This window comes from Eublepharis macularius, chromosome 11 (genome assembly GCF_028583425.1).
Source record: "Eublepharis macularius isolate TG4126 chromosome 11, MPM_Emac_v1.0, whole genome shotgun sequence".
In the NCBI taxonomy this organism is placed as follows: Eukaryota; Metazoa; Chordata; class Lepidosauria; order Squamata; family Eublepharidae; genus Eublepharis; species Eublepharis macularius.
The window spans coordinates 93,163,420-93,188,544 of NC_072800.1; the positions used below are offsets into that span (position 1 = coordinate 93,163,420).

The following is a 25,125-nucleotide window of genomic DNA, read 5'->3' on the forward strand; positions in this document are numbered from 1 at the left end:
TTTGGAAGAAAGTCATTATTATTCAAAATAATGTTGTATTAGAATACTCATTTAATTCTAAGGATGTTAATGATCTGTTAAACAATTTGCCTGTCTTTTGGAATCTCACTGATGATCAACGGAAATGAACCCTTTGTGACCTTAAGAGTTGCTAAAATACTTACATTACAACACTGGAAAGACAAAAGCCCGCTTCCTGTAATTCATTGGATTGAGGCCCTTATAGACTTATTAACATTGATTGTCTCACATACAGACAGCAGTTGTGTATGGATTTCTTTTTAGATATTTGGAAACCTTTTATAGAAGCCTATGTATAGATCTGCTAATAGTGTTTTTGTAATCAGCATTAGGTTTTTGTTTTTTGTGCTAATACATTTTTTTAAAGACTCCCATCTTGAAGTCTCAGCAATTAACTAAATGGCAAATGAGTCTCAGGGGGCCACCACATTGGAAATAGGAAGACCATACTACTGGCCTACCTCACAAGATGGTAACAAGGCTTACTGAAATTGTATAGGTGAAGTGCTTCAGAGCTGTATGAATTCTTAAGTTCTGAAATATTATTGCTACTACTGCTATTCCTCTTAGGTGCTTAACTCAGAAAGCCAAATACCAACATCTTCACATGGCCAACATCCATGTGAAAACACAGCAGTTATGTCTAAAAGGTACACAGAAATAGGCAGAATGAAAGTCTTAGGAGGTGTCCCACATATCTGAGATCAAATTCATTCGTAAGAGTAAGAAACAATCTCTGTTTGACTGGTTCCATGTGCCCACTCAATTTCTAAAATCCCACATACTCGAAGGACGACCTGCCTTGGTATGAGCCCGCCTGGAAACTTTACTCAGCAGCAACAGTTGCTGATTGTCCTGCTTGCTTCCAAAGTACGTTCTGCCTCCCTGGCCCTCTGAATGTCCTTCCAGAGGAACTCACGGAGTCTTCGATTCTGTTGCACTTCTGTAAAGACTATACAACTGGGATTTTTTTCAAAGGGTTTTTAAGTCCCCTAATATTGAAAGAGATTAAAGAACCCACAATCTGTTGGAGCTTCTTGGGCAGAGGAACAGAAGATGGGTATTATTTATTGTGTTTTTACTGACTGTTTTTATTAGCTGTTTTGAATGGCTTATTTCTGTTATCCACTATTGTGAGGTGGGCACGAGCGCACTGCAAGGAAGATGTTAGCGATATACGGGGGAAGTCAACACACTCTGTGCTGGGTGATGGCTGCATGGGAAGGAAATGTGTCACTTGTCCCATCTGCACAGCATCTCATAGATACAGAATAGCATGGAAATGGCCCCTCAGCCGCTCTGATTCAGGCATGTGACACAATCCTGCCTTGGCCGAACGCACTGAGAACAGCACCCTCTAGGAACCTTGACTTGCAGTGCCTGAAGTTAATCCCCATACAGGAGACTAATGTTACATTTTAATGCTGTTAATATAGATACTAAGAGTTATCTTTAACTGCTGCAGAGTTCTTTTAGTGCTTTCTGTGACTGTCTGATATAGAGGTATTTTATACTGTTGCCTTGCAGAATGTCTACGGCGTTTTGCTGAAACCCTGACCATTATTCTGCCACTCAGCTGGGCAAAGGCTGAAGCCTTCCTCCAGTCTCAAAGTGCCTTTCTCCAGTGAAAGATGCTAAAGGTAAAGGCAGGATCCTAAAGCTTCAGGAACTTCCTCCAGCTTATGGAAGGAAACCAACCACTGCATTTTACTCTGAATCAACAATCACCTTGAGAACTGTTTAGTGATAAGCATAGGCTAAGAAAATATACATTCAAATAAAACGATGCTTTCACCTCTTATTTTCAGATTACAATTGCATATTAGTTTTTCACTTGTCATTACCTAGCCTTTAGGTGGGTAAAGGGCTGGATTAGACACCCTTATCTAAGCTGGAAGAAGATCTTCCCTGTCACTTGGCTGCAGATAAGAGCTCTCCCTACAATGAACTGGACCCCAGGATTTCCTTTGCTCCTCCCATTTCTCCTTGGCCTTTGTGCACGCTTTTGCTGCTAGGATTTATTTTCTGGGTAGAAGAACAAATTGTAACCCACGAAAAAACTTCTTTAAATCCTTTTCAAGCCTTCTTAGCAGGAGAACAAGTGTGAGGCCAATGGAACGCTTCCTAAGAGGTTTTATTTGGAAAACCTAATTATTTTTATCATCACCGGCTTCTTAATCAATTCCATTTGCTTTGGATTTTGCAAAAGGTATCAATTTACATTTCCAAAACATGTTGCAGAAATTGCCAGAATTGTAGTCAAGGTAACTATATACTCTGTTTCAAGAACCTCCACCCCCACTGCCCAAACCCCCCCACCCTTTCTGAACAGATTCTGGAAAAAAGGGAGAAACCATTAATGCAAGAGAATGCAATTAAGTACTTCTTTAAGGAAAGAAATATATGAAGCGTACAACTGCAAACACAATCTGGAGAGGCAGTTTGCCCCTTCCCTCATTTAGGTTGGACTGAGGTCACAGACCTGGAGGAGGGGGGTTAACTATTCCCTCCACACCATTTTCAAGATGCAAAGCACCTTGAAAATGTCCTAAGTGTTGTTCACTATTGTACTTTGCTCAGTGACTGTCCTAGCCGTTGATTATATTGAATTCCACTTGCACTGTGTAAACCATCTTGGATCTCACTAAGAAAGGCAATCAGTCAGTCAATCAATCAATCAATCAACTTATCTCCCATTAACCTTCCCTAGTTCCGCCCTAAGTTTTGGTAAACTGGGGCAAGGGGGTGGTGGTGGTGGGGGGGAGAGATTAAAAGAAGAGGGCTGTCAACAGCCCTATCACCCCCTTGAGCTATATATGCAGAGTTAAATGTTGTCATTTATCCAGGTCACAACATTCTGTTTTCAATGGTGCTGAATTTTTAGGTATCTCCCTTCTGGTTCAACAATTCGGTTCAAGGATTTTAGCCACTCTAGATCAAAATGCAAAGGGTGCGAAGGGGGAGCCATCTAACAAACAAGGCGGGACAAATAGAAACTCACACCTTAATTGGCTTGCAGCTGCCTCAGCCAACTTAAGCATTGGGAAATTTATTGAGATGACTGGCACTTGACAGGCCTTGGACTTGTTACTCAGCCTAAAAAGGATTAGACGGTCCCCTGTGAACATTTCAGTGACCGCCTGGCGATCTAAGCCTTATCGACTGCCGCATTTGACAGTTCGTGTTTCAACTTCAGCCCTTGTCATAAGCTACTTTGAACAACATTGGCAAAATCGGGATATAAATACATGAAAGGTTTGATTGGCTTAATTCAGACCTCTCACCAAGCCATGCCTTGCACCCAGCCATAGTTTGGAACACAAAGCAGAGTCAGCTTCCAAATGCACAAGAGGCAAGCCAGATCTGCTTGTCTGGTTTTATCACTTTTGTACTCTCTGCGATCAGGCTCATGTTCCCATCCCTGTAGTGAAATTGCTATTGGAGACAGGGTAATGGCTATACTAGTAACTTGTTAATTCAACCATCACACCAAAACGGAGCTTGCTGGAACCATGGTTTGCAAACCCATGACAACCCCCCGTTTCTGGTTTGCCAGCTGATTGCAAACTAGGGTTCGTCAGCTCAGACATCAGGCCTGCCCCCAGTTGTGATCTGTTAGCTTTGTGCGATGCGATGTTTGAAGCAAGCTGTATCTGTGGTCTTTGGAAAAGAACTCAAAACTTCCAGCTCTTAACAGCTGCTCTTGTTTTGCATATTATCTCCCTGCAATTTCCTTACTCCTTGGAACAAGAAGACCAGAACTTTATGTCCTTAAGCTGAAGAAGCACAAGAAAATCAACACTTGCCGGTCATCTGGCCGTTTGGTGCCTCGCTCGTATGCCGAAGGGGGCGACAGAGAATCTCTCCGTTTTTTCTTTTCTTTGCTTTGGCTTCGCCTTTCAGGATCTCGTTCTCTGCTCAGGTTTTTCGGGGTAGCAGCTGGGTCACGACCTGCTGTCTCTCGCCCACGTTCTGCTGTAAAAAATGGGTAAGTGAAGATATTAGCAACAGCATTACCTGCAGGTCTAATGCAGCCTAGATCTGGAGAGACAAGCCTTGTGCCAAGAGACAGAAAAGATACTTAATACTGGGCATGATCAAGCCAAAGCTGAACACTTTTTAGCCCCACTGAAATAATATACTTGATTCTGCTGAGAAATCAGTTAAGATGTTGGGGCTTAATTTTGGCTAAAGTCTGTCCATAGCTTTTTAATAAACAATATATATTTAATATACAAAATAAAATATGCAAATCTTACTTTCTTTACCATAATAACACATTCACTTTGAGATAATCATGCTGTTTAATATGCTTCTATAACTGAAATCCCCCAGTTTATACCACAAAGTCTCAACATCTAGCAAAACTGAAAACTTGAACCAAAAAAGCAAAAATCACATCAAACAGCAGCAAATTGAAAATATGTTTTCAATCTTTGTAGACTTGGCCAAGCTGCAATATAAAGTGTAGAAAACATGCCAAGTAACATTGGAAGCTTCATAAATTGCTTCTGGCCCTTTTGTTCTAAACTAAATAGGTTAATATTACTAATTATAAACCTTCCTGAACTTTATAACCCTATACTTTAAAACAGATATTTTTGCTGGAGACAGAAGACTAAAGACAGAAACAGGAATATTTAATTCAAGGATACTCCTAACAAAATCCAGAGCATGTTTGCTCATGAGTTGACACTTGAGTACCATCAAACATTAAATATGTACTCCTGTGTACCACCTGTGCTCCATGTTGTCTAATGTTAGTCCTAGAATTGATTATGCTCTGCTTCAGTGTTTTTTCTACTCTGTATTGGATTCTTGCTAATAGTATGTCTTTTAAACTTGTATCTATTTACCCTATGTTATTGTTTATGAAATGTCCTTGATACTGTATTGAAATGTCCTTGATACTGATTGTACTAATCTCATACTGTGTAATCCGCCTTGAGTCTCAGTGAGAAAGGCGGACTATAAATGACTTAAATAAATAAAAATAAATAAAATAAACATCAAGGTAGAGAAGATGTTGCAAATTCCAGGTTAGGAACTCCCAGTGTTTCATAAAAATTTAAACATGTACATGGAAGTCTGATCTGACTGGGTGTGTGTGTGTGGGGGTAAGCTCCCACCCTCCCTGACCTCTAGGGCACGTAGTAGTTTTTAAAGGCCAATTCAGATCTGGGGAATGGCACTGGGGAGGGGGACCCCCCCTGCACCACAGTTCCATTCTAAACCAGCCTCCACACTAGTGGTAACTGAAGCACCAGACAGACTCTTTGGGTTTGGTCCTGAGATCAAAGGCTCTTCACCTCAACTAAGTGGCACTACGATTGCTGCCCCAAGGAGACCACCATTCAACAAGGATTTAGCCTTGGCCTTGACAAATTTTCTTTGGATTTGGGAGCAGGCCCAAAATTTTAGGAACCAGACTCATTTTTCAGCCTTTGGTGTTTTACATTTTAATGACCATATTTTCTAAATATTGCTAATTCTAAACTCTTCGCTGTTTGTCATATTTTAAGCGTGGTAGTAGATTTCTTCAGCTTTGTATTGGATTTCTGCTGGTTTTTAAATCTTTGCAAATTTGCTTGTATATACTCACTACATGTTTACTGAAATGTCTTTGATACTGACAGTACTGACGCACACTGTGTAATTTGCCTTGATCTCAATGACAAAGGCAGAATATAAATAACATAAATAAATAAATCTGGAGTAACCCTGATTATTAGCATGACAGCAAAAAAGCAAGCCTCTAATTGTAACTTAATTTCTCTCTAATTTCATTATTGCTTTAAAGAACTCCATTTAACTGAGTATTTCAGCCAGTACATAATACAACTGGTTAAGAAATGGACTTATTCACCACCACTGAGTGGTGTAATATAAGCAAGCAACACCAAGAACTTTATGCACGTATATTTTGTGTCATGCTATGTAACATACTTTGATGTGAAATGATAAATAAACATATTTCTACTGACAACCTCAAAGATATATAATAAAATCCTTGATGAAAATGCTAAGTGATACAATGAAATTTCTAGGCACCATGGTGACCTGGGATTTGCCAAGCTCTGATTTAACCCAGCTGTCCCATATCCTAATCAATACACTATCATACCAAGCCACAAATGGCTAATTTCCTGCTCAGATTTTTTTTCTGTAGAAAAAGAAAGAGCCTGTGAAAAGGAAGGCACGTGAAAGGGAGACCTTCAAGAAGCATTGAGATGCCATACTTTTTTAAATTAAATTTCTTCCAAAACATACATTAACATTACCCTTAACCTTAACAGATTCTCTTAAACGCTATTACATACTGCTATTAGGATTATGTCAATATATAAACATACAATGCTTAGTACAGATTAATTTTTTAAAAATTTGTTTTTATTAAATATGAGATTTGACATTAAATTATAAAATTTGTAGTTCTTTCCTCCCCTCTCCTTACGTTTCTAATACTGTCCAGTATAATGTGCTGGATGACTGTATATCATTTTTAGTTATAAAGTAAATTAAAAGCATCTACTTTTTGTAAAAAAAACACATCGTTTTAATGTTGCCAATTGAATACTGGAGACCATCTGTAATTTTTTCTATTATCAAATGGTCTGAGATGCCATAATTTAACACCTCTGTAAGCTTTTCTATTTCAACTAGAAGCGTGTTCCCGGGGTCAGTGATTTAAATAGACGCCATGCATCATCACGGAGCCCAGAGAGCATCACTTCAGCCACTTCCTCCCCCTTTTGCTGAAGTCTGCCATGGCCAGACTAGCCCAACAGAACCATGACAGAGGAGGATGGAAGAAAGGCCATGTATACTGCCAGGAGCAGCAGCAGCAGCTGCCAGAAAAATTCCAGGCAAGGCCACCCTGGTGCTTGAGCTCTCTCAAGCTCTGCTGAAATACTCCTTCGCAGTCTAACCACCTGGTGCACAATCAGTTCTAAGTTCCTACAGCCATTACACTGGTGCTCAACCGGTTAACTGATCAGCTGATTTATTTTAAAGAACAAGCACTGCTGAGTACGTACCACTGGTCTCTTTTTCCACTTGACTCTTCTTGGGGATCCTGTACACCTCCTGCAGAACAGACCACAAGAGCAAAGTAAGGTATGGGTGCCCGTTTACGCCAATACATACACAGGATAGGTAGATACATTCTTGATGGGTGTACCAGAGTTACTGAAAGCCTTCGGCTGGCATGCTGTGCCAAACCCTGAGTGTTTTTGACAAGAGATATAAAAACTCTGGCCTTTAGGAAGATTCCAGACAACTCTTCTGAAGGGGGACAGAGCTTGGCCTTGCCTTCCCTATCCCTCAGCAGCAGTGGCACTGTGTCAGACTTCACTTGCCCACAAAACAGAAAAGGTGCCAGACCTTCTGGCTTCCCACCCTTGCAACTTAATTGATGAGGCCTGAACAATCAGGGCCCAAAAGAGCCCAGGCCCAGTGCAAAGGAGCAAAAAGGGTCACCTGGCCTTGGACCAAATCCACTCTAAACTAACAGGGCATTTCCCTGGCGAAATCTTGTCCATACAGCGCCTAACTTTTCGATCAGGAGCAGGACAAAGGAGGTGGGGAATTTTAAAATAATATTCGGTTCTGTATTTCTAAAGCATCATATAAATACCATTATGCACAGTGAGCCTCAGAGGAAAGAGCAGGAGAGAAACTCGGGCTGAGAAAGCTCACAGTCAAAAGGCTATCACAATGATAAAAATTTAAAACAAAACAGCACAACAACATCGAAGAAAGGAAATAAAAGGGGGAAAACAACATGAGGACAGCATTGCCAAACACAAATTCTATGACTGCAAACTTGATCCTGATCTTGTCTGGCTATTCTCTGTTCAATGTCCAAATACCACTATTGGTAGTAGGAAGAAAACATGCAGTACAAGAAAACCTAGAAAGTTAACTGTTTCTTCCATTTTACAAAGCACATCAATTTGACAGCATGACTGGGGAATCAATAAATCATCATGTTTCCCCTCTGGCTTTTTTAAAAAAAATCTGGATTGCTACTCAAATGCTCCTCAACTGGAATATTTTGCAGGGTAGATGTGGTATCTCATTCTGAAGGGCTACTCGGTGCATGGGGCTTGCCAATCATTTCAGCATCTGGGAGATTTTCTCCTGGCTAGAAAAATTCATTTAGGTTCATCAATGGCTATTAGCCATGATAACAAAATTGAATATCCATGTTCAGAAGCCCCATGAAAAATTTATTTACAAAACACAGTCCTCACCTTTCTGCCCTTATCAAGGCCACCAAGACAACTAAAAAAATAAAACCATACATAATAAAAACATGCCTTTAAAAACTGCCCAATCTTTGAGGGCAGAGACAGCAAGGCCCCAGATGACCGTAGAGATTGGGCAGGTTTACAAGGGAATAGCCTACCCCCAAATCCTTTGGGTATGCTGGTCCCAAGCCATCCAGGGCTTTAAAGGTCGACACCAGCACCTTGAATTGTGCCCAGAAGCAAAATGGGAGCCAGTGTAGATAGGGCAAGACTGGAATGAAATGGCCGCTACACCCCACTCTACTCAGCAGCCAAGCTGCAGCATTCTGCTCCAACAGCAGTGCGGGGTGCAACTACAGGGGGAGGTTGCCCACCATACCATATGGCTTGTGAGCTTTCAAACAGTGTGCAGGCTGGCAGTGGTGGGGCACTGAGATCCTGAACTAGAGGGGCCACTGGAGCATCTGCTCTTTTAAGGAGTGTCTGCTGGTCTTTGAGGTGTACCCTTCGGACAGGAGGCAGCGGCACTCAGCACTCCCTGCCACTAAACAAAGAGGTGTCAAGGTCTTGGGTGACTCCCTCCACCTGCAGCTGGGGCACTGTTTGCTCAGAAATGGTAGGCAATTTATTCTTACTCCTCCTAACCTGGCAATTACTGAGGCTGGAGAGGTTCAACTGGCAGGTCAGATTCAATCCACAGACGTCCATTTGTCCTGCCATTCCCTAGACATAGGCTGTTAGAGATAACCGTGTTTTACATTTCCATTCTCTAGCTTTAAGATTCTCTCTTTCAAAAACATGGCAAGCTTGTGCAATTGCGGTGTTGGACGAGGACCAGGGAGAGGGTGGATCAAACTGCCACTCTTCCAGGAAGGTCACTGGGTGACCTCGACCTCATCTTTATTCCCTTAACTTAGCCTCCTTCACAAGATGCTTGCAAGGGGCTGTCCATGGCTCAGTGCTAAAGCATATGCCTTGTGTGCAGAAGGCCCCCTGTTCAGTCCCCAGCACCTCCAGTTAAAAGAATCTCAGGAAACAGGTGCTGGCAAAGACCTTCCCCCTGCCCAAGAGCCTCTTCTAATCAGGGCAGACAAGACTGAGCTACATGGACCAATATATGGCAGCTTCCTATGAAGATAAAACAGAGAATGGAAGAATATACACTCCCCTGAGCTCCTTTAAGGGAGGGTGGGATAGAAATATAATTTTAACAATGGAGATCTCTGAAATGCTCTGCTAGCGATTTCACCATTCCTGAATCATTTAGTGTCTTCCAGAAATTTGGTTAGTACTTCTAAACCATTTGTGAATAAGAAGGAAAAGCACCCACAGCACAGCCTTAGGACTGCTACAGATACCAAATCTCTGCAGTAAAGACTGCAGCCAAAAAATTCATTTCGTTTTTATCTGCAATTTCCCTGCTGGCCTCCTATCATAGCTTTGTCATCTAACAGTCCCACAGCCATTCAGGGTGGCTGTCTTTCTTTAGTCTTTTTAGCATATTTCCTCCTCAGACTTATTCATGGATTTCCTTCACACAGCTTTATCGTTTGGCTTGGATCAGGCATAAAGGCAAACCCATCAATGTTATGTTTTAATCTTGGCCTCTTAAGTTTGCCTGTTGAAATGGTTATGGAACTCCTTTTATGGCCTGCTTTTATATCTTTTTATGCCTGCATTATTTTGTGCTGCTAGTTTTATTGAACAACTGCTAGTTTTAGCATTAAAAGTAGGTGGCTTCACTGGTGGAAATTTATTTTTAATCTAGATTATAACTGTATTACAATGTGTGTGGCCCCTGAGCAGATTCCGGCAGCTCAATAGAAGGTTTTCCTACTACATGAACCTCCCCTCACATGTGGCGAGTTCACTGTGGGAAACCAGAGTGTGCAGCTGTATTTGAACAGCGTTGCCCTGAAAATCAGGATTCCTATCGGGAACAAATCAATGTTTGCAAGCCTGGTTTACAGGATAAGCAAAAACTGCAGTTTGCTAGTTCAGCTGCAAACTATGGCACAAATACAGCAATAACTGCATTGTCACATGGGACCGGGCCGGGGGGGGGGAGGGAACAGGGATCACAACATAGGGTTGCTAACAGGCCCAGAGAAAAATGTCCTATCCCATTAATAGAGGCTTAATTTGTAGAAATGGGCAGCTGAGCCCCATCCTCTGGCAGCAAATTCCTCAGCATAATCACTCAAGTAAAAAAATGACCATCCTGAATCTACTGCCCATTAACTTCACTGGATGCCCCTGCGTTCTAGTACTTAGGAAAAGGGAGGAAAAAGTTTTCTCTATCCATGGAGCATTCCCTTAACCAAAGAAAGGCATTTTACTCTAACCCTTATCTCCCCCCCGCCCCCCAGGTACTTATTTTCCCTTGGGAGAAAGAAACTGTGCATGTTCAGCCCTCGGCCCCACAGTCACTACAACCACTGAATCAATCACATTTACAGAGTTTGGAGGGAGTGGTGCTCCCTATAAAAGTTCTGGAAGTGATCTTCTGGAACAGTGGTCTTTAATCAACTCAAGCGGGTTGGGGAACCCCCACCGGTTAAGTCATGAGCTCCTACAGAGTTGCCATTTTTTTCACTGCCTAGTGTAGAAAGCAATGAAGAAGCCACATCTGCTTCTTTGCACGCAAGTTGAGCGAAGCAACAGGGTGATGAGATGAGGTCGCTCGGTGGTGGAGAGGACGCCTTCATGGCACCAACCTCGGGCTTGCTCTTCAACGCGCTACGTCACCTGGTGCTCACCTTGTGTTCCCTCTCCCTGATTATCTTGGTCTGCTGCCTCATCTTCCTGGCCTTCACACCCAACCAGGAGATGCCATTTTCTGCCCTGTGATGTTACATAATCACATACTTGCAGTTCAGCAAGTCACCACCATACTGCTGTTTGTAGGTTAAAGATGGACTGTGAGTCTGGAAAATTTGAAGACTGCTGCTCTAGAAGTCTTTATAAATAGCAGAATTCTCGCTTCCTATGTTACTGCCCTAATACATTAATGCTTAATTTCATCAGTAGCGCCTACTGCCTCTCCTCTCACTATACCCCTGTCGGTATTTGGGCGGCAAGCAACACTAGAGCTCTTTCAGAAAGCTTCTGAGGTCCCCCCCCCCCCCACGCTCCATTACTGCGGGATTTGTTAGTCCCTCTGTTCTTCTCTTGCTGCTTTTACTGGAGGATTGTGTTTTCCTTTTATTACCTACTTGCTTTGGTTTCATTTCATCTTTTATGACCTTCTGCAAATCATGATTATGATTACAGCTTTGTCAAGGGGGGCTGAGATGGCTTTGCCGTTATAATTTTTTTTCCTTGCTAGGAGTTTCAATCCAGCTCGTTTCCCCAGATAATTTCTTTTACCATTTCTAATGTACTGTCATGTCCGCTGTGTTCTTTGGCAATACTGCCTCCATTGCCTTACTTCGACTTTTCTTTAAGTTTTATACATTGACTCCCTTGCCTACCACGGTTCTAGGCAGTTCCAAATGGCCTATTATAGCCAATTTCTCTCGCAATACCAGACGTGCTTTTTATCACTTTTTTCTTTGACAACTTTACTGTATTTGGTTTTAAAATGGCTTACTAATGGCTGCCTCCTGGTCAACAATTTCTATGCAATGACTAGACAAAATGTTGCCACAGCCAAACTGACCCCCGTGTTTGTGTTTTTATAGTAGCAGCTGCATAGGTCTCAGGTTCAGAATGGATGGATCATAATTCCTACGTATACTTGCAGACTTATGCAACGTATATTCAAGGATATGTCTGTTTAAATGTGAATCATTTTGGCAACTATTAATATGGTATAATGTGTTTGATAATATATTATTGAACAAGTCAATGTTCTCAAGGTTATAAAGTTTAACCTGATAGCCAAATAGACTGTAAGTCCTGCCTGTATGAGACTATTTCTGTATGAGACTTTTTCTGTCCTTTCTTTTTATTTTCTACACTTTTCCCCCCTAAATTCCGTGTTTATTATTTTTTTCTGCCTCTCAGATGGCAAAAATTAAGATACATGTTCTAAAGTTGCCACAATTTTGCAGCTCTCAACTATCAGACATATTTGCGCACTTGCTTCTAAAACCTATAAGGCATTTATAATTTCAATTCTATAAATATACTATTTAGTATAATTTTATATTGTAACCAAGTTATAAGTCATATATTTTATGTTGTTAAAGTAACACAGTAAGTTTGGATTTAATAGGGAAATAGGTATTGCGCATATTTCAATTTTTCCTAAAGTGCTTTTTTTTTTTTTTTGGAGAGGTAATGTTTTCTATGGCTTCAAAATTTCCAGGAATTTTACATTTCTACTCTCCACCTAGACACACTACAGCTTATTCACAAGAGCATGCACCTGGAGAAAGTCAGGACTGCTTAAGAACAAACAATGGCTACATTCTGAGTTAACATTGAGCCAGCATTAAACTGGGATGTGCAAATCTGGCTTGCCATCAGGTACATGGCCTCCTAATGCCTCATTGATTAGACATTAACTCCAGCTACTATAATACATGTATGCAAGTGCACAGGTTAAATTAATACCTTTCCCTCCCATAAAACAGGAGCTTAGAATTTCAGGTGGTGTGGGGGGAGAATTTGGATTAATTTTTGTACCCACATTGGTGGTGGTGGAGAGTGCCCTCAAGTCAGAGTTGACTTATGGCGACCCCTGGTGTGGTTTTCATGGCAAGAGACTAACAGAGGTGGTTTGCCATTGCCTGCCTTCGCAACCCTGGCCTTCATTGGAGGTCTCCCATCCAATTACTAACCAAGGCCAACCCTGCTTAGCTTCTGAGCTCTGACAAGATCAGGCTCACTTGGGCTATCCAGGTCAGGGCACCTACACTGGTACATCACAGATAAACCAGAACTGTTTTCTAACCAGGATCCTCTCTCTTAGAAGGCATGGAGAAGCAAGGCACAGGTGTGAGCCCAGCAACAAACTGGGTTTGTGTACACCTAGGATGAACTCCTTTAAAAACTGATCTGAATGCAGTCAGTGACTTATGGGATGGCTTCAAGTATATAGGCTATAAGTCATAGCTGTTTGTAAGGTTTTATACTTGTCAACTGTTATATAAAAAAACCCTTAATTTTGTTACATACTTTGAGTTTTTAGCATGCAAAACATGGAAGCCCTATTTCGAGATTTCATTTCTGTCACTCCTGCATCTTGCATGCTGGGAGAGCGCGCACACACGATTGTCTCAGCACATACCTATTACCATGTCCTCGGAAAAGATCATGCATATTTTGCAGCTTCAGTGTGTGCAAATACATATCCCATAAACTCATTTTTGAGGTAACATGTACTGCAGTTGCAAAATAGGTTTGTTGCCTTTTTCAAACAAAATGGTAATCACGCATACGGAGATGATCGCTCATAGCACTCTTCCAGTATGAGAGACAACAGCACTAGAAACACAACACCTGAAAAGGGTTTACATGCAAACGCAAGTTGAGGTATGACCATTAAGCCAGTTTGTTCACTGCATACTGGGAGCTTTCTGTGGTTTCACTGCAAAACCAGCAGACCCCCACCTGAAGTCAAAGGACAACTACTAGCCAGTTGAGATGCAAGCTAATTGCTAAAGCAGCTTTATTTTTTTTGTAAACAGATGCAATACATTTAATACAACAACAAAAATCAAGGGAAATGCCAAACCTCTTTCATTAACTGTACTATTTAATCTGGAAAGCCTGCTTAAGCTTTATTACAGAGAGGTCTCTAACATACCCATCTGTCTCCGAGTCACATCTGAGACTACTCAGATTTTGTACGGCTCTGAAGCAAGAGAACAAATAAAAGAGAACCCTAGTTAATAAACCCCTTTCTTCTGCCTGACTATTATGGCTGTAAGGCCAAACAAAAATATTTTTTCTTCAGTGGGAGACGCAGAATTGAGGACAATTTAAAACTTCATTAAGGCTGGCTGAAATAAAGAGGACTGTGTGTGATTGAGAATGGATAATAAACTTAAAAAAAAAGGGAAGGATTAGATTTACCCTTCAGCCCAATGGAAAATATCTCCCTGCAATCCTAAGAAAATGAAAAATTATTCTGTGCAAAATCAGAGTCACACAGCCTCTATCTATTTCTAAGTGTTCCACAATGGAGGCAAGGCAAGACACAGATGTCCCACATCATCTCTGTCTTTCTTCCCTTTCTATATTTTGACTATATTTCTCATCATCTTCTCCCACATCTCACTGTGCCACTGGCCTCTTATCTTTTTAGGATTCATTAAATATCACAGTGCTGGGTACCAAGGTGCATTCGCACAAAACAACATTTTGCTCTCAAGCTCTCTTAGATCTTATCCTTCTGTAGCCCTCCTAGGGTTTTCTGTTCAGCTGCAAACACCACAAGCTGCAGAGAAGACAAGTACCTTTGGCACAGCCAATGCAAACAGAAGGAGCTCTGCGCTAGCTGTTAGTTTCATTTTAAAAGAAGGAACCAACAAGCCACAGAAAGTGCAAGGCTTGATTGTACAGTCAGGAATCTGGCGAGTCTGCACAAATACAGGCTAAGGAAAATGTTTTCTCCACACCCTCTGGCGAGCGTAGTGATCTAAGTTGGGTCTTTGGAAGACGGTTTAAGAGAACAGCCTGTGCATTTCCCTCCACCCCCCCAACTCATTCAATCTACCCTTCTGCTAATTTTCCTAATTTAAACCGTGTGTGGGGTCAACCAGCCGGTACCATATATTAATTCAAATTGTATTTTGAAGAAAAATGCCGAAAGTCTGACCCAGGACAAATAGCGATCCGCATAAAGGGGGATGCTTGTCTCCTGGTGCAAGAAACGATCCATTCTGCTGGCAACTTTGTTAGCTAAATTTATCTCTGCAGGAATGTTTTTAAGGCTTGAGACCCTGGAGCTGCTAACAATGAAGCCTCGTAATCTCTGGCTTCTAGCCAAAAACCCCCAACCAAAAGGGATGAATTTTAAGAGTAACAGCCCTTGTCAAGTTCTACAGAAACTGAAAGGTATCAAAACCTCAAGCTCCCTAAACAAACAGCCATTGTTTCAAAAAGATCTGCTTAACGTATCCTCAGAGTTCTAAAACTCCCAACACCAGAAGCCTCACACATCCCCAGACTGGTCCCAGGTCAACACGGGTTAGATCCCGTAAGACATGACCTGAGCATTACCAGATGAAGGTGGGAAAGCCCTATTTTCAAAACTAGCAGCTCTGCCTCAAAGAAAGATTCCAGCCCAGACTTGGTGCTTTTGTGCCCTGCGCATGAGGTCCAGAGTTAATCCACCACCAGCATCTTGATGCACAGTCTTGATCATATTTAGGTCCTTCGCTTCACAGTAGATAGCTGTGCACGGCCAAATCGTGTCCTTCTCTTTCCTCTCACAGCTGCGTAGCATCCCATATGAGAGTGACAGACAGACATTTACAGCTGGAAGGCAAAAGCTTGCTGCATCAACCATTTGAAGGCAACTGAAGAAAGGCCAAGATGGAGCTTGCCACAGCTGAATCTGGCCCTGAAATACTCCAAGCTACATAGACCAACTTCATCCTTGAGCCAACTAACCATCACATTCTTATCATACTGAATATTTACTGATGAAGCTGGCTGTTAATGTTTGTATGACGGATTGGGTGCATCCATTTTACAGTGTGCCAAAGCATCCAAGCAGGTGAGAACTTTGTACACTTGACAGTCACAGATGCTCACCAGTGCCTTTAATTTAAACGTCAAAAGCTGGTCAACAATGGAATCATTAGCCACTGTACCTTATAGATGTTTGTGGCTGAAGTCTCATCAGTCTTCCCAGGGAAACTTACCTTTTCTCCAAGGTCTTACTGCATATTGTTTAAATTCCCGGTCTTCACATGTGCTAAGCAAGTGTGATGTTGGTTTTTAACCATTCTCTGTGGAAGGGCTTCTGCTCTGGGGTACATTTTCAGCACAGGGAGACACATGCATCATTTCTCTCATTCAATGGGAAATGTTTGCAGAAACCCATGCTGAAAACCTACCGTCCTGGATTGATGTCAAGTGGTTTGTGTGTGTGTGTGTGTGTGTGTGTGTGCGTGTTTCAATGGATTGTGCTCTACCTTGTTGACATTTGTCCTGGATTCAAGACTTCCAACCGTAAAAGCCCAAGCCATTGCTGCTGTCTTTTGGTGTGAAGAGGTATATATATATATAAAAAAAAAGGAATAGCTCACTCGATCGTCTCCCGCCAGGAATAAAGGGATTCTCCCAGAGCGACATCCATTGCCGGCAATGGACGCACCAAATTTACGTCGGCATCAATGAGTTAGCCACCTCTGTCCTTTCTTTTTCCACCTATTAAATTTCTCATGCATCATCCAGCTTCCCAACCATCTTCCTGTTTTCTTCACAGTACGCACGCTACGTTCTCTCCTTTCTTCAGGGTGGAGTTGAAAATGGAGTTGAGAAAAGGAGACGAATGGTCAGCTGGGGATGATGTTAACAAGCTCCTTGCTGCCCTGAGAAGCTGGATGGAAATGGTTGAAATTACTACAAGGGGGTCAGCATTAAGAGGTCGGGAAGGACATCGCTTTATGTTACAAGCTTTTAACACCCTCCCGCCCGATGCCTGCAAAAGCACCACACAGATGACCGGCATTTCTGATTCATAAGCTGGGTTTGAAAAAGCTTTTAAAAAGAAAATCAAAATTCATGTTTCTGTTTTTTTATTCTGGTCATGAAACGAGACTGGAGTCTGACATGTCTATTTCAAATCAGAGACATTTCCCAATTATCCTTTTCTTTTAACTGCTAAGACTATGTCATGTATCAGCATCTCTCTGCTGCTTAACCCTCTTGAAAGAATCTTAATACTTAGCGGAAACAGCCAAGTTTAAAGCACAACATGTTGGATGTAGGACAGAAGCAGCTAACTCTCAGTGCCATGATAAAGTGCAGGACAGAATATAGTCTGAAAACTGTTACAGATGCTCTAAACACAGGAATCTGGGGGGTGGGGGGTGGGATTGGACAAATGCATTAAAGGAGCCCGATTTCAGATGTATGGATGCTGCTGTACAGATCAGAAACTCTGCTGAATAGATCCATATACTAAGAAGCAGCACTTTAAATCATGTATTGACCGTCTGAAGATTGTTCAGTGCGATTACAAAAGGGATTAATAGCATTAAAAACTCACAGAAGACCAACAGAAAAGGGGCACTGACATCTTTCAGTAGTAACTCTTGCTGGATAATGATTCCATAGCTGACCACAGATTTGAGCAAGCTGCTCTTAAGCCAGGACTATCCCAAGAGAGAAAACGGGTAACTTTGTGGTAACCCCATGGCAAGAATAAATTTCATGAATCTCAACCCTCGAGACACAGCTGAGACATGTGTGAACTGCTCGTGTGATTTTATTTTACAACCAACTTGGTTTCCTCCTTCAGTACTCCTGATGAATCACAGAACCCTGAACCCTGACAAACTATAGCCCTGTTGTGTAAACCATTTTCTCCCTGATATGAGAGGGGAATGAACCATCGGTTCACCAATGCCCTCGCCCTAAGTAGAAAGTAACAGAACCCAACAAAACTTGGGAGTTCTTGAATCTCCTCATCCATATTCTATTTCATTTCAGAAATGGACAGAAGATTCATGGAGATTCCATACCCAGATGAACTAATATTGCGCTGGGCCGTACAAAACTCTCTTGCTGAGAACATAGCAGGGCAAGAACACATGTGGGTGCAAGGACAACAACCCCTACTTATAGAAAGTAAGATGCAGCACCTTATTCTTATATAGACATTTGGCAGCCTAGTCCATTAATTATTTCATAATCATGCACCTTGTTAACAATCTCAAAACAATTATGGGGACCAGAGTTTTTACCACACTCATCCCACAAAGGCAATTCAAGCTATTTGAGGAATTACAGGGTTTTTAAAAAAAGTCTTTTACTACTTATGAAAACACCAGACCTGCCTATCTACATCCACAAACACATGAACCAAGTACACTTGATTTTTTGTGTGTGTGGTCGAGGGTTCCTCAGAAGAGTCATTTCTGCATCTACTTCATTTTAAAAATTGCCCTCTGAACAAACCTTCAGATTTAGGCAGAATCGCACACAGTTTCAGAACACGGTCTTAAGCAGGCCAGCCCTAAACTCCACTCGCCCTACTCTTTATAATAACATTAATAACATTCGATTTATATACCGCCCTTCAGGACAACTTAATGCCCATTCAGAGCGGTTTACAAAGTGTTATTATTACCCCACAACAATCACCCTGTGAGGTGGGTGGGGCTAAGAGAGCTCAAGAGAACTGTGACTCGCCCAAGGTCACCCAGCTGGCTTTGTGGAGGAGTGGGGGCTCTCCAGATTAGAGTCCTGTGCTCTTAACCACTACACCAAACTGGCTCTTAGAACCATCAACGAGCTAGCTCTTCCAAGAAAGGGATCCTGGCCGGTACAGCTGCAGCACCCTCTGGAATCCCTGGCCACCCATCCCATTTGCCTGTCTGAATCCTGCCATGACCTTGGTGGTTAAGACTATCCACTGACAAAGGAGGGTAGAGCAGTTTGGAAGAACGGCAACTCCGCTCCTCTTCTTTCGTATGGTAAAGTCTTATGGTTGATTAAGATAACCAGGCTGAGGTGACCCTTAAGCACTGAAGGGGACAAGGAAGCTGGGCATCTGAATGTTTCTGACATATAGACAAGATACGGGAAAGAGACCCACACTGTCTCTCCTTCATGCAGGGTGCCACTCGCTCTTCCCCTCGATCACCACTACTAGGCAACAATGCTAGGAAGTAACCATCATATACAATTTCAGCAGCACGACCATTTCCAGGCTAGCCACTGCTGCAAAAGCAAACTGAACAGCAGCAGGGTCTACATGCTCCACAGCAGACAGCATCTTAAAAGAGATTGTTTAGTTTTATAACACATGGACAGAAATTCCTGTAATGTATTGCTGCAACTCAGAATTTTTAGAAGAAAGACCTGTTGATCACTTCACTCATAAACAGCTATTTGATAACTGCTTTGCCAAACACGCCTCTGAGGGTGCATCAGAAAATCCTAACCGAAATTATTTGATGCAACAAACTGTTTGCCATCTGACTGGGCCACAAAGTTTGACACAAAAGGAAACACAACATGTTTCTGGAAAGCTTTCTATATCAAGTAGTTTCCTCCCGGAAGGACTTTCTACTTGCTTGCTAGCCAGAAGGTTGCATGTGTTTGCAGCTCACACTCCTGACCCTAACACGGATTTGCTTCTTCTGAACTTTCATCCGCAGCCATTTTTATGGTTCCAATTTATAGATGTCTCTATTCTGAATCTAGATTTATCAACCAAAATTGGAATATTCACTTACACGAAACACACATAACTTTGCACAGAGAAACATACGACAAAGCGGAAGCTGAGGAAGCTCCATTACCTTCTGCTTTCAAGGAGCAAAGCAACCACCACAGTGAAACCAACTTACTTTTAGGTCTTTCCAGCAGTCCAGAAGCCTGGTAGCCAAATCGCTCACGTCCACTATCTTATCAGTCTGTTCTTGGCTCCTTTCGCTCTCCACGTCTGACACACCCTCCTCTTCGTCTTGAGAAGGTGTTTCAGCAGCAATGGACTCCTCCAGCTTTGCGGCACTGCCTTCCTTCACCTCGGCTTCAGGCTCAGCCTCCTGCTCTGCAGGCTGAGGTTTGCTTGCGTCCAACAAGACCTCCATGGCCACTTCCTTGCAGGGCTCCAGTTGTGGTGGCTGGTCTACTGCCTCTACTGCTTCTACGGGGGCACTGTCTGGATGCTCAAGGTCCTCTTTCCCCTCCTTTAATTCAATCTCACTGGCAGTGTCTGAGATTGCACTGTCCATGCTGTTTTCACTGATGATTTTGAGCCTCCGGAAAGCAAGCTTCTTGGGGGTCTCTGTGTCAATCTCTGCATTTGGCTTGGTGCAAGGATCTGGTGTGTTGAGTGGGGTATGAGCCCGTGAGGGGTTCTCGCTGGAGTAGCCGTCCCCCTCGCTCAGATGCGGAATCACCAGCTTGGTTTGGGACCAGCGCTGGATAATCGGAAGCACTTTGCTCTCCTCCAACATATTTTTATTGGGAATAGGCAAGAGCTCCAAGGTCTTCATAATCTGATCACAAAACATGAAATATCAAGTTTTCAGAACTATCAATTTGATTATGGAAAGTGATTCCAAGGGGAACCAAACCTCATTAACATTTGTAACAAACATATAATCTACCAACAGTTAAAAAAAAGGCTTGCACGTCTCTACCTTCCTCCCACCTCACGCACAACTTCTCCCTGTTTCCTGTTTAGAGTCTGCCATGGTATCCAAATGGGCAAAATCACCACTGGCACCTCAAAAAACATGGTAAAAACACCTGACTTCAAGAAACATGGTGTTCTTGATTTTAGGCTGGCTGGCAAGCAGATGTCAAAGCAAGTGACAGCTACACCCCACCCCAACTTTTGGCCTTCTGGAAACTGGTTAAGACTGTTCTGGTCCAGAGGTCAAAGGATGGTTTCAACCACACTTCCTTGTTTCAACAGTTTCTCTACTGATGCTGATGTTAAGGTATTTTTTACTGATCGCTGCTTTTATATTAGTGGCAGCTCGTTTTAGCTGTTGTTGACTTGCTGTTTTTTATTGTCTAATTTTACTGTTTAACCGCATGCCCATTTTCAAATTCTAATTTTTGTAAGCAACACTGAGCATTATTTTAATATGAAAAGGGGAAATGGGGCTTTTCTAAACAAAAAAGAGGAAGTATTTTCGCTGATTTGTGATCAGTTATTCCATCATTTGCAGAGTGGACTGAACAGAGCCACTGGATTGAAAAAAGTCCACATCTCATGCCGCACGCGCGCACACAAACACACACAACATGCCCCATTACGAGTATTTATCTTTGTTCTCTTTACACAATTTATTCAAATAGTAAAGAGTCTGTTAGCACCTTTAAGACTAACCGACGAAGAGAGCTGTGGTTCTCGAAAGCTTACGCTACAATAAAGTTGGTTAGTCTTAAAGGTGCTACTGGACTCTTTACTATTTTGCTACTACGGACTAACACGGCTAACTCCTCTGGATCTATGACAATTTATTCAGCATCCAATGTTTAGTTTTTCAAGGAACTTCAAGTCCCCCCTACCCCTCTGCCACCACACACCCCCTTCGGGCAGCAAACAAGGAGGGAGGGGGCAAGCCTGCATGTTGGGACTCAATGAGCAGCAGCCCTGGAATGGGAAAGCCATCACCATAGGAGAGCAGCACATACTGAACCATTGTTTGTGCATGTTACCACGACTCTTTCCAAAGGAACACACACTTTAATACATGAACACAAATGGCAGACTACTCCCTACTAGCCCTAGTCACATTTTACAGTGAACACACGTACAACCTGCATACACACAATCGCACATTCAGTTGTACTTGTATTGAATGTAACATGAGAATTACTCAATACACATCAACAAAAATCAAGGGTACACTGTATATGGACTGTACATTCCTTCCTTGTAACTTGTGAACAGGGGAATAAAGGAGAATAAGAGAGGACTACGGTCGACAAGCCAAGCTCCGCATTCTGATTTCTGTAGTACTTCTGGAATTTTATACACACAGAAATATGACAACATAGCAACCCGCAGATGGTTACTGACCTCTAGCTGAAGCTTCAAGTTGTTTCCTCTGCTATCACCAAGCTCCGCCATCCAGATCCAAAGAAGGGACAACCCATGGCATTCTAAGAAGGACTTCAGGCAGGCCTGAGAATGAGTGTTCTTGGGGAAAGGAAGAAAGGGACAGTTCAGCTTCCTCGGCACAGGCACAACGAAACAGCAGAACTCTACTAACAACTACGTTTCATTTCTTTGGTGGAGAGAAAGGCAGCGCAGGAGAATTTATAAAAAACAGAGCAGTTTTGTACTAAGCAATGAATGGCTAAAAGTTATTACGTATGTTTGGAGAGCGGGGCGAGGGAGTTAAAATTGCCCCTGGGGGATCCTCATTGCGTGGCTTAGGGCACATTATTATCTCCACCCATCTGTAAAATAGGAGCAATGCAGGTAGGTTCTGCTACAGGGATGTAGCAGAAACTGTGTATGCTGATATACGGGGGAGCACGTGCTGCAGCCCACTGGCCGTTTCGGAGGAGCCAGCCTGTTCTCCAAGCCTCGGCTATACTTCCTTGCCAATCAAGCTAACACACACTGATTCAGCCTTACAAAACTGCGCTTCTCTATTCTGATTTCCTTTTTCCAAAACCTCTGAGCCCTACAGTTCAAAGGAAATATTTTAGCAGAATGTGACTTCTTTGCAACCAGCTCCCAGGCCTGCAGAAGAAGGAATTGCCTCACCTGTATGAGTTTGAGACAGGTGAGCTTCTGTTCCAGAGTCTCAATCCGCACCATGAGTCGGGACAAGCTGAGAACTTGGTTCTTATCAGAAAGCCCTTCTCCATTCTCCAGGAGGGCCTCTAACTCTCCATCCACCTACCAATGCCAAAAGAAGAGGTGTACAAGGCATACAAACTGGCCAGTCTCCCCTCAACAGGCCAAGGCAAGCTTCATGACGAGCAGAAGGTCCAGTCTGACACCTGTCAGGGAAGCTTTTAGGGACAAAGGCCTGGAACAGGTCCTTCTGCAGCTACAGTGCACAGATGTCCCATGGCATATCCCCAGCAGGAAGCAACTGAATTCTCATCTCAAGGGCAGCATTAAACATCCCGGACCGAGGTCCTTGCTCTGAAACCCAACAAGAGCTAACTTGTTCAAAATGTCTATGAAAGAGAAGGTTTCAGTAGCAGGGCAATGGTAATGGTCTAGACGACATACTGGTCGATCCAGTCCAGTCATAACGCAATTCCCCCTAAACACCAATTTAAAGAGCAGAGGATTTAGTTCAGATATAACGTTAGGCCTAATTTTCCACGCAAAATGTGCCCTGTGATTGCCGCTCTCTTGAGGTCAGCTTGCTCATCACATCTGCAAAAACAGAATCTTAACACCACACAGTTTGTTTGGACAGTACGTTGTACATTTTCTACTTTTAGTAGCCACAAAGGCGCAACTCCAGCGCTGGAAGAATGGACACAAAAAAGGGTGCAGGCCACTGACACCAAATGAGAACTGGCCAGGGGACACCGGCAACTGCACTGAAAAGTTAAAATAACTGCATAAAGCACGTGCAAACTCAGAGAACAAGACAGAATCCAGGCCCAATCCACATCTATGCCATTCAAACACAAGTCACCAACAGCCGTGGGATCTGAGCCACTAGCAAGACTGTTGGATCGATCTGCCCCACTCGCATTGAGTGGGATGCACATAATCCCAGAAGCCTCTTGAAATGGAGCGTTTCAAGTACGGGTCAAGTCAGATATTACAGAAGTGACCACACTGACCCACATTTATTTATCCATGAATCTGCTTCCTTCATGTGTATGATGGAGGAGTCCCATGTACATCCAAAGGGCCACAGAAGTTAGAGAAGTTGAGCCTTTTCTCCTTATCCCCACCAGTATACCTCCTCACCTACTTTCACTTATCTCTGCACTTCCGGTAATGAGGCCAGTCTGCAGAGGAAAGAGCCCCAAGCACAAGAGTGTGAGGAAGCAAGGCGGAAGAGGGAGGCTGCTCAGGTTCACAGCTCCCTCACCCCTATAGCCTTTCTGATGTAATTTAATTTAAAATTAAATTAAATGACAGTCTCTCTTCCCTCCTTCCCTTTATATGCGTTGGACAGAAAAATGGAACAAACAAAAAAGTGGCTGCCTCCATGTCAAGACTGGCCCTGTGAGAACCTGTAGATTTGGAGGAAGACTTTCTGATCCTAGTACAGGATAACCTGCTGCAGGTCTGAGTTTTAGAGAGATCCATCGAGGAATATAAGCCAGCCTCGATCTGACCTGCCTGCTTCTAAAGCGCCACCATATACACAAAATCCCCAGTGTTCAAGGAAGCAAAACAGACGCCTCCTCCAGTCCCCTGCCCACTCACCGAATCTTTTTTACGAGACCGCTCCTTTTTCATTTTGCCTCCTGCAGCTCTAATGCTGACTCTGTTCTCTCCTCCAAGGTAACCGCGGCAATTGGCAGAGCCACAGAAACACTTCTGTGCTTCTTTGCTGTTTGAACACAGACCCATCCATCAGTAAAGGAGAGACAGGAATTCTTAAACAGACCATTTTTGTAATACTGCACAGGTTTCACCTGGCCACCCATCCTACCCCTAAAGTTCAGGGACGGTAATGGTTTAAAAGCAAAGATTAAAAAAACCTGTTACAAAGCAGAACCACGTGTGTCTAGCTTACCCTGTGAACCTGAACCTAACATACAGGAAAATTTTGTATTATCAAATATGGTTCCCCACTGACTTCCTTATACATTTTAACACAGGACCTTTCAGGACCACAGGACCTGAAGCAAGGCTGCCTACAGAAATGGAAGACTAGATCGTGGCATTCCAGGGTAAACGGCTATGCCACTAGAAACAGATTTATAATTCCTTTACCTTCACCATCCACATTTCCACAGAGTGGGAACCTCACTGTTACCTGAAAGCACCAGAAGCTCCAAACCTGCCCTTGAGGTTAAATTCCACCTCAACCTCACCCCACACCACGTAATGAATTTCTGAAAAAAGCTCCCCTTCCCTTGCCCTTTCAGCGGTATCTGATCTCTAGCCTTCGGGCCTGCCTTTTCTGCTTATTTTCCACTGTCGACCCCATGCACTAGATTGGATCCTTCACATCCGTTCCTCTTGCAAAGGGGTTTTCATTTGGCAGAATGAACCTTCCCCCTGCCCACAGTTATTAAGGATTCAGTTTATGCTTCACATAAC

The 25,125-nt window shown here is 42.8% G+C and overlaps 1 protein-coding gene across 2 annotated transcripts in view; it reads right to left on the minus strand.

The window, feature by feature from the left end:
- SETD2 (SET domain containing 2, histone lysine methyltransferase) overlaps window positions 1-25,125 on the minus strand; it is an 80,083-nt gene that overhangs the window by 15,271 nt on the left and 39,687 nt on the right. The window contains exons 10-15 of one of the 2 annotated variants that reach the window (XM_054992116.1): window positions 24,283-24,409; window positions 22,642-22,776; window positions 21,946-22,065; window positions 19,754-20,407; window positions 7,059-7,107; window positions 3,828-3,996 (exon numbers count right to left, since the gene is read on the minus strand). In XM_054992116.1, coding sequence (XP_054848091.1) covers window positions 3,828-3,996; window positions 7,059-7,107; window positions 19,754-20,407; window positions 21,946-22,065; window positions 22,642-22,776; window positions 24,283-24,409 — 1,254 coding nt within the window. Of the gene's footprint in view, window positions 1-3,827; window positions 3,997-7,058; window positions 7,108-16,485; window positions 16,774-19,753; window positions 20,408-21,945; window positions 22,066-22,641; window positions 22,777-24,282; window positions 24,410-25,125 lie in introns of those variants that run through there. The other variant, XM_054992117.1, reaches the window with a different exon arrangement.